Here is a 17,029-nt window from a genome sequence, read left to right as displayed (position 1 = left end):
TGGGATGCAAAATATAGGCGATAGATCTAGATGGAACATGGACTGTGTAGAAAACGACAAGTACTTGGTCTCCATTGGTTCTCGAATAAGATGTTGTGTGTATGCAGCCCGAGTCTTTTTATCAGGGAACTATGAAAGGTGGCAAAATCCATGTTGGTTTGAAGTGCTTCTTGATAGAGGTAATTAATAGTTCATAACTGCAATGCTTGGAGAGATATTTCAGTCACTAACTTCTAGATTCCTAAGTCATGGGATGAGCTTTGTGTTCTGGGGTAAGCGACTACAGATTCTTGCATTGTCCTCTGCAGATCTCTTGAGACTGTAAAGGTAAAGGGACCCCTGACCGTTAGGTCCAGTCTTGACCAACTCTGGGGTTGTGGCGCTCATCTCGCTTTATTGGCCGAGGGAGCCGGCGTACAGCTTCTGGGTCATGTGGCCAGCATGACAAAGCCGCTTCTGGCGAACCAGAGCAGCGCACGGAAATGCCGTTTACCTTCCCGCCAGAGCGGTATCTATTTATCTACTTGCACTTTGACATGCTTTCGAACTGCTAGGTTTGCAGGAGCAGGGACCAAGCAACAGGAGCTCACCCTGTCGCGGGGATTCGAACCGCTGACCTTCTTATCGGCAAGCCCTAGGCTCTGTGGCTTAGACCACAGCACAAGATTTCAATCAGTTGGGCTGGAATTTTGGAACTGTGAGTATGATGGGGAAACCTGCGGCTCTCCAGCTTTTGTTTTCCAATGTATTTCTTATCAAGTGTGGCATGAACACATTTTTATTATGAAACCACTGATTTAGATCAACATTGGAGGCACAAGAGTCTGGGTGTTTCAGTTGCCACATCAGTAGAATGTCCTCCTTACTTTAAGTTACAGATAGGTAGCCGTGTTAGTCTGCCATAGTCAAAATAAAAAAATTCCTTCCAGTAGCACCTTAAAGACCAACTAAGTTAGTTCTTGGTATGAGCTTTCGTGTGCATGCACACTTCTTCAGATACACATCTGAAGAAGTGTGTATCTGAAGAAGTGTGCATGCACACGAAAGCTCTTACCAAGAACTAACTTAGTTGGTCTTTAAGGTGCTACTGGAAGGAATTTTTTTATTTCTCCTTACTTTACTTCCTGTTTTTATCACTGTTAACTTTTTGTTGCCTGGTGAAAGTATAGCTTTTTTTTAAAGGATCCAGCTTGAGTATTCTTGACCTCTTGGACTTCTGTGGAAGACAGGCAGGGCACAAATCTTTTAAATATATATTTTTTCCTAAATAGGAAATCTAATTCAGCTAGGGCAATGAAAAGCATGCACTATAAGACTGAATCTTTCCTAGTCCATATGGCAGCTCCTATTTTTTTCCAGCAAGTTGTGTATCCTGTATTTGTATGCCTTCCTGTGATGATAAAAGTTTGGGTTGCTTAGTTATACCTGACTTTGGTTATCTGTTTCTACTGTGGCTAGAAGACTTGCTTAAATTCAGCCAATCAAGAACAGCTTGGGCTTTTACACTAACAAGTTCAATGAAAGATTATTATCTCGACTTGTTCTTCCACTCTTTTATTCTGTGGGGCCAGAACAGCGACAGCACCCTGAAAATCAGGAAGGTCTAGTTCTCTAGCAGTTTTGACTAGTCATGTCTTCCACTTTTTTTTAGCATGTACTACAACTCACAAAAAGCTAAATGTGTGTAGGGTTTTCTTGGGGTGGGTGGGTGTTCAACTCCCATACCAGCTACTGTTGGAACCAGCGGTTATTCATCATCACTCTGCTAAACTGGTAGCAAAAGTCCTTTTTGAGTGAGAAATTACATCTGGCTACATGTAACTTGTCGAAAAGGGATCTTCCATTCCTACATGTAAGCCATACAATGCACTCTTTAAATTGCTGTTAGATTTTAAAACCCTGCAGCTGGAGGTGGTTTTGTTTCGCATTAATTACTCAGACAAAGGGCTCATCCACACTTTTGCTTTGACCCATATTTTGAATTGTATTCTGTATCAATTAATTCCCCCGGGGTCTGAGAGCTTTTCTTGTTGTTCCACTGCTGTGCCTTGCCAAACTTACCGGCTGAATCAGATTTCATCAGATGCATGGGAAATCTGGAGAGATTTTGCATAACAGAGTTTGAATTCAGCAGGTATGCAGTAATAGCATTACATTTTTAACTATTTCTATCCCCACCCCCACCCACCCCAGTTCCATATCTTTTACTAGAATATCTTTTATTGAGAAAGAGAGATAGAATAGCAAAAAGAAAAAAAGTGCATATACCATTTACATGCTTCTTAAAAGTGATCTACCAGAAAAATATCTTAGTAGAATTCCTGTTCTAGTTCTTTTTGGATTTACAAGCATCATTCTCTTTTAAGATAAAATCATGTATTCTGAAATTTTCAAGGTTCACAAAGTAATAGATATTCCTAAAGGCTCAATAAGTACATACAAATTCATGCAACTGTAGTCTGATGGCCTCCTTTAAAAGGGGGGGGGCTATTTCTTGATCTGGAGTGGGAAGGGCCTATTTAACTCTTTGTGTGCCCTTTCCTTTCTCCATTTTGCTCCCTTCAGGTGTTTCATATGTGCACATCCTTGCACTTGACTGTCTGCAGTGGGAAAAGCTGCTTTACGGGAGGGACTTTGCCGCAGTAGGGAAAGCATTAAGCATCCTGCTGCTACTTCACACCATTCTCTCCAAAAGCCACTTTTCCTCTTTAAAAAGAGCCCCCAGTCTCCAGCTGGTGCATTATATTGCATGTAATGTACCACCTGGCCCTAAGGAAAACACTTAGCTGTGTCAGCCTTGTGAGCTGGGCTTCAGTTAAACTCTTGTTTGGAACATGCAATTTGGTTCCAAGGATGTTGAAACAATGTGTCTGGTAGGCATAACCTGTTCAATGTGAGTTGTTCTTCAAATGTTGATCCACACTTCAAGCTCCTATCACTTGTAGTTTTGGGACAGACGCATCAATGAGGTTTCTGTGAGAAGCACATGGGATACACAGCTGAATTAATATGCTGAACTGTCACACTTCTTGAGGCATTGGAATTTTGCTAGTATTTTAGATAATGTGTTGCATTAGTTGGACATTAGCTGATGCAGGAAGGGAATTGTGAAAATGGGCATGATTTAAGTATTGCCTGTAGAATTTTAAACTGTGAATACATGAATACATTCCCCCGCGCGCACACGCACACACCTCACACCTCTCTTTGTCATTGTATTTTTCTGCTGGAATTATTGTTTGAAATGGGCATAACCAGAGGGTCTCATAAGAATTAGCTTGTGTTTTTTTACCCAGGTAGGTTTCTATTTGGAGGAATCTCCTGCGGCAAAAAAATATCAAAGTCCTTTAAGAATGCCTTCAGAATAATTAATTTCTAGGTGTACCTGATAGAAGCTAGTCTTCTGAGGATAACTACTGTGTGACAGAATAGCCTCTAATCACGTTTAGGTGTAACGGGCTGTTGCCACATCCCTGCCTGTTTTGCTAGCGCGATGTTTTCCATTTGACAAGTTGTTTGCTGATTTGGGGATATGACTGATGATCTGAAATGCGAAGGAGATAATGTCTGAAATTAGGCCAACTCCCAGCGTGCAAAACCTGTCAACCCACAAGCTTTTGTTTTGTTTTTGTAAGGTATAGAAGGGAAGAAGAATTCTGAAGGTGCCTGTCCAGCCCCTCTTTTGTTCCACACCATTCTACTCTTCTATTCTGTTCTGTTCTTCATTTCTTTTTAAAGGGACTACGCTTTATAATAACCAGGGCCTCTTACCGTGTTGGTGTCAGGGATGAGCAAAACAGACTATTTCTGGTCTACGTCACTTCAGCATTTGTTATCCCATAAGTCAGGCATGTCCAAAGTCCATTTTTGGGGGTCGATTGATTTAATCCAGTTGGCCCTCACACATGTTCACTTCATCAAATCCGGCCCTCTTTGAAAAAAGTTTGGGCACCCCTGCCATAAGTCTTTTCTGTCCCATTCCTGCATTCATTTAATCTTCATATAATCTTAGTTTTAAGGGACGTGGGTGGCGCTGTGGGTTAAATCACAGAGCCTAGGGCTTGCCAATCAGAAGGTTGGTGGTTCGAATCCCCACGACGGGGTGAGCTCCCGTTGCTTGGTCCCTGCTCCTGCCAACCTAGCAGTTCAAAAGCACCTCAAAGTGCAAGTAGATAAATAGGTACCACTCCAGCGGGAAGGTAAACAGCGTTTTCTGTGCTGCTCTGGTTCACCAGAAGCGTCTTAGTCATGCGGCCACATGACCCGGAAGCTTTCTGCAGACAAACGCCGGCTCCCTCGGCCTATAGAGCGAGATGAGCGCGCAACCCCAGAGTCGGTCACGACTGGACCTAATGGTCAGGGGTACCTTTACCTTTACCTTTAATCTTAGTTTTATCTTTATGTATCTATCTCTTTGAGAGAATGGTACTGGAATATTTTTGCGAAGTGTGAAATTCTGTGGGTAACTAAGTTCTGATTTATACATTAGCCCATGAGGAGCAGATTAGGTCAGTTCAAACTGGAATTTGCAGAAACCCAGTTCCTCAAGCATCCCTATCAGTTTTGCCCCTGGATTACGCTATGGTGCCAATTCATGCAACATGTGAAGCTCTTCCCTGTGGTTGGAAGGTCTTCCATGCAACAATGTCTAGATTGTTCTGGTTTAAACTGTGGATATTGTTGGCTCTCTGCTGTAGTTTGGATTTCTGACACATGCTGAAGTCAGTCATTTGGCAGTTCTGTCCTGTGAACAACAATCACTAGAGTGGAGCAACACTGAGAAAGCTTGTGTCTTGTCTTGCTTGATAGTGTATTATGAATACGATAGTAGAGCCTGCTAATTTATACCCTAATTTTTGAACCATTACCATGAGGATGATACATTGTAAGTGTCTCCCATTACCTAGCCTACATGCCTTCTCTGCAGACAACTTTGGAAAGTGTGTATACTTTCTTGAACTTCTAGTAATTTAAACTTCTTCTTTTCTTGAAAAAGTGAAATAAAATGCATTCTCAACTACAATAGCTTTAGAATTCAAATCCCCAAAAAGGTATTTAGCCTGAGCTACTTAAAACATTTGAGAGATAGCCATTGCCTTTTAAAGTTTGTGTGGTGTCAGACTCAGGATTAAATAGATAGCAACAGTTTTGAGCAATCTTACCTCCCTCTATGTTTCATTCATGATGTGCTGCCAGAAATAGAAAACCTTTGGCTAGCTCAAAATCATAGAATTGTAGATTTGGAAGGGGCCACAAGGGCCACAAGGGCCCTCTAGTTCAACCCCCTGCAATGCAGTCATTTCACTGGCAACTGATAGAAATCCTTTTAAAAACACCATTGCATTTTAAAAACAGCAACAATAAGTTGATTATTCAAACCATAAGGAATGGGATCCAGCCATAAAAAAATAAACCACATTGTTTATATTGCTGCTGTTCATAAATGAAGACATGGTGCCAGATTTCAGTCAGTTCTGAATTTCTTGGGTTTCTGGATTGTTGTGGAATTGCCTAAACAATCATTGTGTGAGCAATTTTGGCCTGAATTTTTATGTTCCCCTCCAGCATGAGGAGCATATTTTAAACACATCCTCTTGCTTATAAGCCTCAAGTCTTTTAATAATGGCAACTAGGAAGTGTTAATAAGTGAAGACACTGTAACTAGTGTCATGGGGAAGACGGTTCTCTTGGATAGAAGGATCTCTGATTTTCCCAATTTGTGTTGTGCTGCTGCTGCTGCTAGGTTAAATGTATGAGGTGGCATTTGTGTACTGTAGGTTATGCCTCATACATTGGGCTTTACTTGTAGGGCTCTTTCCAGAAATGTTGGTTACTACGGTGGTACCTCAGGTTAAGTACTTAATTTGTTCTGGAGGTCCGTTCTTAACCTGAAACTGTTCTTAACCTGAAGCACCACTTTAGCTAATGGGCCTGCTGCTGCGCTGCCGGAGCACAATTTCTGTTCTCATCCTGAAGCAAAGTTCTTAACCTGAGGTAATATTTCTGGGTTAGTGGAGTCTGTAACCTGAAGCATATGTAACCCGAGGTACCACTGTACTGCTGTAGAAACTATGATGAGTTGATGTGTCGGGAGCAGTGTGGGGTTATTTCACCTCTCTGTTGTCAAGAGGTTTTTGTCAGACATCACACCTTGTTTGTGGAAATCTGTCCTCCATGTTCATCAGTTTAGCTAGCGTCCTGCTTCATTCTCAGTTTGTGTTTCTGCAAATCTTGCTACTCAGCCATTCTCACTTGATTTGGCAGCAAGTTTAGATAGATCTCTTAACAAATTCAAAACAAGCGTTGCCCTTGCTCCAGCATAAATCTTGTAGTACAATACATAATGTTGTAAAAAATTCTACTGCAATGCCTTCTAGATGTACCAACACTTCTCTGTTGGAATTCTGAGATGGCATATTTTACAGTCTTCTAATGCTAAAAAGGCCTTATGCAGGGAGCTTCATGTTGACGCATGGAAGTAATTTCTCCCAATATGTGTTATATAGTTAAAATTAAGCAAGTATTGACTGTAGTGAATCCTGGATCAGTCCCACTAACTTCTGGCAGGCTTCTCCCACAGTTAATTTTGGTGACTACTAATGCACCAACTCTTTGGGTTTTGTGGGTCCATGTCAAGCGAGTGCATTTTATTCTCATAAAAAATGCAGCACTTCTTTACATAACTTGAAATAATATTGAAAACAGCTGTGAGAATATGGGCTTTATTGACATAAACACGCAACTTCAGCGCTCATATATGGTGCCAGGGTTCTTGAAGGCAACTCCAGCAGGGATCTTCAGAACAAATGAAATTCAATTTTCACCTTTCAAAATCTATTTTTTTATTATTATAAAAAACCCACAATTGCTTATACAGTGGTACCTCGGGTTACATACACTTCAGGTTACATACGCTTCAGGTTACAGACTCCACTAACCCAGAAATAGTGCTTCAGGTTAAGAACATTTTTAGGTTAAGTACGGACCTCCGGAACGAATTAAGTACTTAACCTGAGGTACCACTGTAAAAGATTTGGAAATGTTCACCTTTTGCTGCAGTTAAGAGGAGTATTCAAAGTACCTTGTTTCTGAAAACCAGTTGCTAAGAAAATTGTAGCTTCTAACTTGCCCTCGCTCCTGACCATTGCACAACCATTTGTGGTACATAGCATGAGCTCCAGAAATAACTTGGTAGTTTAGTATAATTGGCATTTCACTGTTCCTCTTGGCAGGCCATGTAATAATTTCTGAGGAGTCATCATAAACCACCTTCTCTTCATGATGACAAAAGTATATCATCTGCCAGAGTAAATACGGGTGCTTCATTACAACATGTGTGCTGCTAGAAAATGTTCTGCATGTTGTATTTCTGAGTGTGCCACTAATATAATAGGAATAGGTCCATCAAATATCTGTGTTGCGCACACACTAACTGGAAATTTTTTTCTTGAAAGCTGGATTACACATTAAAACATCACAGAAAACAGTCAGAAATAAAACAATTCCAAGCTTCAAGGGAAATATTTCAGATCCTTCTCTAAGTGACATTTTGCTTTCCTCAGTCGCCAACTGGCATTCATATCACATGAAACAGAGAATTTGCCTTCGTACGTTCTCTACCCCTTGTATCGTCCCTAACGTTGATTTTATTATGGGAATAGATGAGATTTCCTGTTGTGCTAGGACAGGTTGGTTCCTTAGACATCTTTTGCTGTTTGTATCTGCAAATTGACCAGACGGTGACTAATACTGAGGGAGATTCTTCGAACGAGGGGTCATTGTTTGAAGAGCAAGCATGTGTAATACTATTTTGTTAGTCACCATTCTCGCAGCACTGTCAGCCTAAATTACCGTCAACCCCGTATTGCCCTTCCTTCCCTTGCTTTTAGCTTTGCGATGTCAGTCGAGATGTTTGCGTTAGGCAAGTAGGCCAAAGTAGATTACTGTACTTCATTGTTCAAAGACTGCTCTAATAAGTAGATTAGGTTCCCATAATGAAGGATTGTTCTGGCTGCTGTCTTACTGTAGCCTGGGTGATAGGCAAAAGAACACCCTTCTAAAAGCCATTTAGCACTCTAGTGATAGGAAGGTTCAATGCAGTTGAGGAGACTAGTCTGGAAAAGGCCTTTTGAGATCAATACCAACTATGAGGTATCCTGTTTCTTCTACTACCCAGTGCGCTGCTTAGTAATATATCATTGCTGCTCACCAGCCTTTAATTAGGGAAGAGGGGAATGGAAATAACCTTTTTAAAATAAAAAAATGAAAAATGAAACAGTTGGGATCCAAAAGTATGTAGCCTGAAGAGAACGGGTGGTTAACTTAACAGGCCACTGTGTTCTAGCATGCTTTTTATTTTTAGCTTTAGTTCTCTTCAGCCTTTATGAAAACCCTTCAAGCCCAATTGGTCATTTCTGCTATGCTTCTGCTAAGTCTCTGCATCAGACTTTGTAAAATGGGAGGGGGGCTTTGTGACCTTCACACAGGGCCATAGCTAGGGGGTGGTGAGGTGGGCACCCTGCCAGGGGCGCAGGCAATGGGGAGGGCGCAAAATAGGCTAAAAATATGTCTGTAAATATAAATATTGATTAATGCCTCATAGGAAATGGTTTTAAATAGAGGGTAAATTGAATGGGTGGAAGGGGGGGTTGGAGGAGAGGCAGAAAGAAGAGCTAATTTGTCCATGGCTGGGGGGGGGCGGAATCTGGACGGTTCTGCCAGGGGCGCAAGGTCACCTAGCTACAGCTCTGCCTCCGCATGTGTGTTTGGATGCAAACCTTTAAATATTTACTCCATCGGTTGACCTGACTTCTTAATTTCTAGGTTCTTATGAAGGGTTACAATTGTGTCTGCCCAAAAGAATGAGACTTGTATTGTTTTATTTATGTATTTAACCAAGTTTCATTGTAATGGTAAGCAAGCTTTCCAGGCTTCACTGAACTCTTTAAAAAAAACAAAAACATTTTCTTAAAACTCTTCAGATAGGAAGAGTTGTATTAAAAAAAAAAAAGCTTTCATTTCTCACATTTGGGTACGTGTTGTATGACTGTGATTTTATGTGAGATGAGTAGCTTCTAATGACGAGATGCAAAAGTCAAAGGACAAACTCTTAATTACTGTACTTAATATACAGTACTGTATAAACATTACAAAGGAGAATCGTTACAAAGGGGTTTTTGGGTTGTTGTTTTTATTTTGATTATATATTTTGTGGTTTAATATTTTGATTTTGTTCTGTGAACCGCCCTGAGACCTCTAGGCATAGGACAGTATATAAATTCAATAAATAAATAAATGCACAAGTCTGTTCACTGGGGTTCCGCCTCTAAACCCATTTTATTTGCTATTAATTTGTATACTTCATTTCTATATTACCATACACGGTTTACAAGAAAGCAACAACAAAATAGGCGTTCCTGGATTCCCCCCCCCCCCCCGCCCTTGACACTGCTGTTTGCACCATACACAACCCTTCTGCATGCATGGCTGTGGAAAGATTTATCTGCAGTGTTCGGATTGGCAATATTTCATCAAATCTTTTCCCTTTTGCTGACTAGTCTCTTAGTGGTTCGTAACTTAAAATCAGAGTCCTTGACAGCTAAAGACTAATATACCGTATTTTTCCATCTATAAGACGCCCCCATGTATAAGACACCCTCTATTTTTGCGGCAACAACCAATCACCAGTCCCTCCCTTGGCACTATCCGTGTATAAGATGTCCCCTAATTTTTGACATTATTTTTTATGAAAAAAATCTAGTCTTATACATGGAAAAATACGGTACTTCTCCAGCTCTGACTTGTTCACTTGAGTAACAGTTTGCTGATGCTTGACATCTCTTAATTTCCATGTAGAAGCTTCCTTTTGCAATGAGCTGAGGATGCTTATCCCAGTTAACAGTTTCAAATATAGCCAAGGCAATGAACATGGAAATTACCTTTGTAGACTTTCTTCCAAGTCTCTTAGGGCTACATGAATATTAAAATGCCTGAATTGAAATTAGTGTTTGTTAAGAACAATTTAATTCTACCCAATTTCCCCCTCATTAAATTAACCTAGTGTGTTCCACATCTGCATTGTTTGCATGACTCATTCAGGGAAAATGTCTCAAATGTCACCTAGTGACTTCAGTGGAACTGACTTCCAACATATTTGGAAGGATGTACGCCCACAGATGGGGAGCCTTTTGGGTCCATGAACCAGATACTTTTCAGGCCCTGGCCCCACAGTCCAAACCTGACAGGTGAGTGAAGCTGCCCATCCATCAATTATCTGGTGTCACAATGATATAAGATAGCTAGGTGCTTTGAAGTCCCAATGTCAGGACTTCAAAGCACTGCTCAGGGATTTCAAGCTCCTGAGGCTTTTTTCCAGGCATCGGTTATGTGAGCAAGTTCCATTGCAAGGAACTCTCTTGCACAGGCAATCTTCACAGAGGGGAATATGGTGTGGGCTTTGTAGGCCTGCAGAGTACTTTATGGTCATCAACAGTCTTGGGAGTCCAAGGCCTCTTCAACATCAGAAAGCTATGTCATTGGGGATTCTGTTTTCATCAGTAAATGGAGAACCAGTGTTCTTATGTCCCTCAAAAACCTGGCAGGAACTGATCTTTCAGAGTGGGCCTCTGGATTTCCCAATTGTTGGTCAAATTAGGGAAGTGAAAAAGAATCAATTTAAAATGAACTTCTGGGAAACCTTTCAAGAGCAATTTGCTGAAATCATGAGGTATAGTAAGTAGCAGGAGAAAACAGAAGCATTGCATTTTGGTTGACATGTTCAAAGCAACTGGAGGCAAAGGAACACTGGCAGGGTTGTCTGCTTTTGACAGGAGGAAGGAGAGAATAAGCAAATTTGTTCTAACTGGTTTGGTGTGATGTTTTGAATTGGCAAACCATAGTTACAGCCATCTGTCTGCCTTGAGAAATTTGCTGTCCCAAGGACATTATAAGTGCAGAAAGAATAGTGCTTTAGAAGTTCAAACCATGGTTTGGATTCTAAGCTATAGCTAGTGCAAAGCACGGTCTAGTACAGTGTTTGAATTAAATTTAAAAAAACAACTGACCTCTTCCATCATCTTAATATCCTGTACAATTATAAGGTTGCAGTTTGAAGAGCACGTAAGCTACTTAAGAATAAGAACAGCAGATGTGAAATTTGAAAGCTTCTGTCACCTTAAAAACCCTGACACCCATTCATCTCCTCTTTTCCCCTTGATTCCAGTTTGGTGCAGAATTTCGAAGGTTTTCCCTGGATCGTTTCAAACCAGGGAAATTTGAAGACTTCTACAAACTGATTCTTCACATCCACCACATATCCAACATGGAGGTGATGATTGGTTATGCCGATATACATGGAGATCTCCTTCCTATTAATAACGACGACAACTTCTTCAAGGCTGTTACAAGTGCAAACCCGCTGCTTAGGATTTTTATACAAAAGCAAGGTAAGATTAAATGATCACCCATCTGCTGAAAACATAAACTCCTCATTTTTTCCTACTGATTTCTAGATTTTGAAAACCCCTGTGGAGAGTAGAATCCTGTTTGTATTGGCTTCTCGACCTGGATATTTGAGTGGGGTGGGTAAGTTGTTGTTAGGGAAATAGCAGAAATATATCGCAACGAGGCACAAAAGACTGCAGTGCATCAGCATATTTTAATAGCATGCACTCAAAATAATTTGCATATTCCTTTCATTAATATGACAAGCAGCAAGCTGTTGTTAGAGATGCTGCTCGTGTATTACTGTTTGGAAATTCCTTCCTTTATATGTAGAAAATGTAAGTTGGCCCTTAAGAAATCTGAAATAATGGCTGAAGATCAAAGAAGGTTGGATGCCCAGCCAACGAGATTTGTTTTGCTTCTTTCACTGTGCATCAGCTCATGAGAGATGGGGGTGGGAATTCAAGCCTGCCAGTACTCCAACTTCTCCCTGCAGCCATAATATTTGGGAGCAAAATGTATGCTAGGACTCTTTTATTTTTAACAGGTGTCTCTTTTCTACCAGAGGAAAGAACCATATATGGAGGCTCTGTTTCGCCTTCTTCTGCATTAGCAGTCCCTACTAAGCATGGTTTGATTGCCTAATTTATCTGTTCTTAAAATTTATTAAGTAACAGGGCAATCCTATATATATATATATATATATATATTTACTGAGAAATAAAAGGCACCGAGTTCAATAGGCCATACTCCCAGCGGTGACATTAACATATGAGAGTGCTGGAGGTGAAATAGTTAAACAGGTTACCCAATCAGAACCCAGGGGGTGGAGTCAGAGGGACTATAAAACCAGCTCTGAGAGGGGCGAAGAGGGGGAGTTCGTTGGGAGTTGGGTGGTTGGTTGGAGTGGGACTGAATTGGAATAGAGTCTGTGGGTAAGTTGAGTTAGTGATGCGAAATAAGCTGAGTCAGGAACAGTTAAGAGCTAGGAAGACAAGTAAATATCTGAGAGGTGGTTTAGTGAGTGAGAGCAGGTAGCGGGAGTTATAGGTCTGGATAGGCACCCCATGATTGTAATTGACTGAGACTGTTTATGAAACCACACTCTTGTTAAACTGCAATAAATAAACAGAAGTTTATGTTCCGATTTAACCCTGACTGAACTCAGTATTTTACCAGGTAGGGCCTGGGTGCTGGCAGCGAGAAATAAAGTGGTGGCACAGGGATCAATAGACGGTGAAATGTCTGGGGACCTTGTGTGATCGCCACACCAGCCATATAGGATTGCAGCTTAAAGCATGTTAGCAGTTCAAAACAGGATTGCTGAAGCATATTTAAGCTGCTGTGTTCCAAAGCTTGCTTAAGAAGCAAGTGACTTTGAAACGGAGCCAAAGGCAGGCAGCCTTGAAATAACTAATGTAGTAAGAAAAATGAAGCAGCACAATGGAGAATAAACTCTTAAAACAGAATAGAGTAGAAATAGCAGGAATAACAAACAAGACAAATCACTCTGGGGAGCTTCTCACACATGCTCAGATGTTGCGAGACTGGCATCGTGCAGCGTGGGGCCTGACAGGCCTCATAAGGACTGCTGCTGCCCAGCAAGGACTGGGCTGTCTTGGGAGAAGTTTCATTGGAAGTTTTTGCTGTTGTTACTAATGTTAACTTTTTGCATCTTTATTTTTATGTGGAAATTGTTCAGTTTGGTTATATAGTTTTTAATGTGTTTTATTTATTTTTATGACTACTTTGCTTTATTTGTAATTATGTAAATCTTTTCATATTGTAAGCCGCCTTGAGCATTGTTTTAACTGTGGGGAGGCAGCAGCATACTGTACAAATAAAATGATGCTTATGATGATGATGTCAATCTTTACTCATACAGATTGATTTTGATGTTGGGTAGTCAGACTTTTTGCAACTGGAGTGTGCAAAAGTTTGTATTGGTCCAAAACCACCGCAGTTTTATTACATGATGATACATGGGGTACTGGATTGGGTACCATTTTCCTGGATTCTGTACCTTAGTCACAAATGACTAATACAGGTATGTGTCTGTGTTGGCAAATGGGCCCTTAGCTTTGAATTTAGAAGCAAACCTTGAATCAGAAGGAATTATATCTAATTTTCCTGTGCCAGCACCAGTTCAGATTTACCTGTGTTTATGTATCAATTCTCCTTTGTAAATAAAATAATATAAATAAAATAATAAAATAAAATAAGGGGTTGTTACATCTTAGATAGGGGACTGGCAAGTTCAGAACCAGATGACCTGAGATGGAATTGTTACAATGACCCCATTTTAAAAAAAAATGCAGAAAGGGAGTGGTTGGACAAAGTAACTTCATTGCTGTAGAGCCCAGAGTATAAACACTCCTGGGTTTGATAATCATGTTTTGGAAGAGGCGGAATGTTATACTTAAAAATAATCCATTGCCAATATCAAATCTGCTTAGTTGGAGGAAAATAAAATGTATCTTCCTCGGTTCCACTTTCCTATTCCCTTACAAGCCATTATAATATTACAGCTGCAGTGTCCCAACTTTACAGCTTCAAATACAGAACCTATTAAACTTTGGCGTTTGGGAGGTGTGTGTGTGTGTGTGTGTGTGTGTGTGTGTGTGTGTGTGTGTGTTGAAGGGCAGGTACTTTGCACAGGCCTGCAATAGGCAGTTTGCTCTTTGTGTCTGGGGCTAGAGGACTCCAGGACTGCACAGCAAGTGGGTGTTTCTCTGCAATGCACATCACCACCTTGTCGTTGTTGTTTTTGGCACTCTGGTTGAACAGGTTGTGGCTAGATTGCCATCTTGGACTAGTATCCCTCTCTCTTAAACATCAAGGGCACAGCTGTTCTGCTCTAGGCTTCTTTCTGCTAAGCATGCTGAGCCATCAGTGCTGCTAATCAAAAGGGAAGCATTTTTAGTTTAGTTTTGTTTTTCCCCCACAGGTGGAGAAGCAACTATAATGTGGCACTTGGGCCTGGGTTTAAATCCCTCTTGAGCTAGTTTGGGTGGCCTTGGACCCATCCTATACCCTTAAGTATAGGGAATGATGTTTTGCCTCACTGTGATAGTAAAGAATGAAATGTAAAAATCAGCCATGAGCCTTGGGAATAAGAGCAGGAGGCGTGCAAATAATACAGGGAATAAGTGAGCCATCCTCCTTTGGCCTCTGCTAAGGTAGAAAAAACCTGGGTCTCTGTACAGCTTTGCTTTGTTCGCTTCCACCTCGGCAGGCTGTGATGCAGGTCATTCCTCTTTTTCTAGATCATCACAAGGAGATTTTTCAGTCAGTGCATTGGTGACGATAGGGAGGCTCTGTCAGATCACTGGCTGGTAGGCAGACAAGTGCAAGCTAAGAAGTTTGGTCGCTGAAATGCGCAGCATCCATCATCTACTTCCAAGGCCAATGTACAAAAATCGCTCCACTTGTTTCAGATGCTTCTCCTTTCCTTCCTTTTTCCTTCTCTCCTCCATCCACCCTTTGTTGCCAGCTTGTTGTTGTTGTTTAGTCATTTAGTCGTGTCCGACTCTTCGTGACCCCAGGGACCAGAGCACACCAGGCACTCCTGTCTTCCACTGCCTCCCACGGTTTGGTCAAACTCATGTTGGCCAGCTAGTTTATCCCAAACACAATCGTCAGTCTTTCAGCGCAATGAGCACTTAAACAGTCATAAATCGAAGCAAATACTAGAATCTCTGCAGAAGCTGCTTAACGTAAGTTTTATACTACATTGGGTGCTACAAGCTGTTTTCACATCCCCTTTCTTATCCCATTTATGGATTTCTTGACCTGTCACAGCTTGGAATAGTTCCTAGGTGTATCCTGTCCCAGGTACCGGGCCAGGCCAAGATAACTTTGCTCTTTAGGCAAAGCCACAGCAGATGGCTTCAGGCTACTAATGGTAACTAACGATTACCCGCAAACAAAGAGCAATGTTTTAAGTGCAAACTGATACTTCTTGTGTTCCACCTGTGGTGTTATGGATGAGGGATGTTTTCTGGCAGTATCTTCTGCTGGTACCTTTTTTTAAAAAAAGAGAGAACTGCAGTACCACACTGAGCAAAGGAAGTAATTCTATGAAAATGTTTTCCCCAGGCCTTTCCATGCTCACTGTAGGATACAAGCTGGGTGTGTACTCTCTGGCTGTTCTCACACTTGTCAGCTCATCAGAGGAGAGCGTGGGGCGCTGCTGGGATTGGCAGTGTTGAAAGAATGTTTCCTGTTCCTGTTGTTCAGATCAGTCCGAAAGTGTCCTTAGATGTCCAATGGGAGCCAGTTTTGAACATGGAAGAAGTAAAGCCCTTGGTAGTGTGGGGACTGCATTATTGGCATGCCATACAAAGTGGATATCCACAGTGTGCTGGGAGAATCCAGAAGTACTGTATTGGTCAGGCAACCTGGGTGTGGGTATTTAAATATAGACACTCATATACATGCGCACACATACAGAGAGAGGGTGATTCAGTAATGTGTTCTGGCAACCAGCACACCAGTTTACAGTCGGTTTCATTAGCTTCTACTAGTTGTCTATTTCAAGCACTGATAATAGTGTACAGGTGCTTTGTTTTTCACAGTAGCCTGGAGGAGAAATCTGGATGACCAATTTTAAGGGAATGCTTGCATAATTGAACACCAAACAGTCAATAAAAGGCAAGCGCTAATTCTGTTGACTTAATTTTCCTCGGCTGAAATAGATATTTCCCAATTGCTTTTCGGATAAGTGGTTTTAAGGACTAGGCCATCAGCTATATCCTTGTTCTCTAGACAAGACTGTTTGGGATGTTTTGCTCTTGTAACTCTGTAATTTAGTATCAGTTGGATCAAAAACCTTTCCTATAAAGAGAGGTGTCTGCTGCATGAGAAATTTATGGCCTCATAATTGGGATAGCAATGTGGGAAACTTTTCTTCTTCTGAAGGCACATGTCTTTACTTCCTGATCTATGTTAAACTAAAAGAAGGATTGATAAAATAATTGAATGCACAAATCTTGCTTCTTATTCCTTCTAGCTGAGATCCCAAAAGTACATGCCCAGTAGAGACTTCAGGTACACTTTTCTTAATAGCAGTTGCTTGACAACCTCCCATCTCAAAAAAACCCCAAACAAACACAATTAGGATGGTATTGCAGAGGTCTTCCACAAAGGTCTTCTTTATGTTGCATAGGTCAAGAGAAGAAAGTGAGATGTCCCCTTGAACATGTGTGAGACCTTGTTCCTCTTCTTTGATCCTGGCTTCTCTGTGTTATGAAACCTGAGATTTCTATAATGTATAATTTTTCTGGTCACCTTGGTATGCTAATTACAAAGTAAGCTTGGATCTAGACTTGGCGGCTGTTAATAAAACACCTTCCCAGTGCAGGGAGGCAAGATCACTTGTTTGTGAGGTTATCCCCACCCCCTCGAGCTGTGTGCTGTGTAAAAAGGCAATTGAAAGGAAGCTGTCTGTAGTGAACTGTCCTATCATATGGAAGGGTTACCAAGCACCTCTTTGTGTACAGTTCTCACTCCAATGTCTAACACAGGGTTTTCCAAAAAAACAGCTGGAGACCCAAATGCAGGAAACCCTGCTCTAACAACACCTGAC

General features: G+C 41.2%; 2 protein-coding genes across 2 annotated transcripts in view; both read left to right on the top strand.

Annotated features, from left to right (window-relative positions):
* CARMIL1 (capping protein regulator and myosin 1 linker 1) overlaps positions 1-17,029 on the top strand; it is a 336,439-nt gene that overhangs the window by 222,969 nt on the left and 96,441 nt on the right. The window lies entirely within an intron of this gene.
* Positions 1-17,029, top strand: part of PARD6G (par-6 family cell polarity regulator gamma) — a 67,554-nt gene that overhangs the window by 9,217 nt on the left and 41,308 nt on the right. Inside the window, exon 2 of the mRNA XM_083518787.1 lies at positions 11,222-11,444. Coding sequence (XP_083374913.1) covers positions 11,222-11,444 — 223 coding nt within the window. The remainder of the gene's footprint in view (positions 1-11,221; positions 11,445-17,029) is intronic.

The sequence above is a fragment of the Podarcis liolepis genome (genome assembly GCF_965112155.1).
Source record: "Podarcis liolepis genome assembly, chromosome: 8".
In the NCBI taxonomy this organism is placed as follows: domain Eukaryota; kingdom Metazoa; phylum Chordata; class Lepidosauria; order Squamata; family Lacertidae; genus Podarcis; species Podarcis liolepis.
This window is presented reverse-complemented; position numbering and strand designations above follow the sequence as displayed.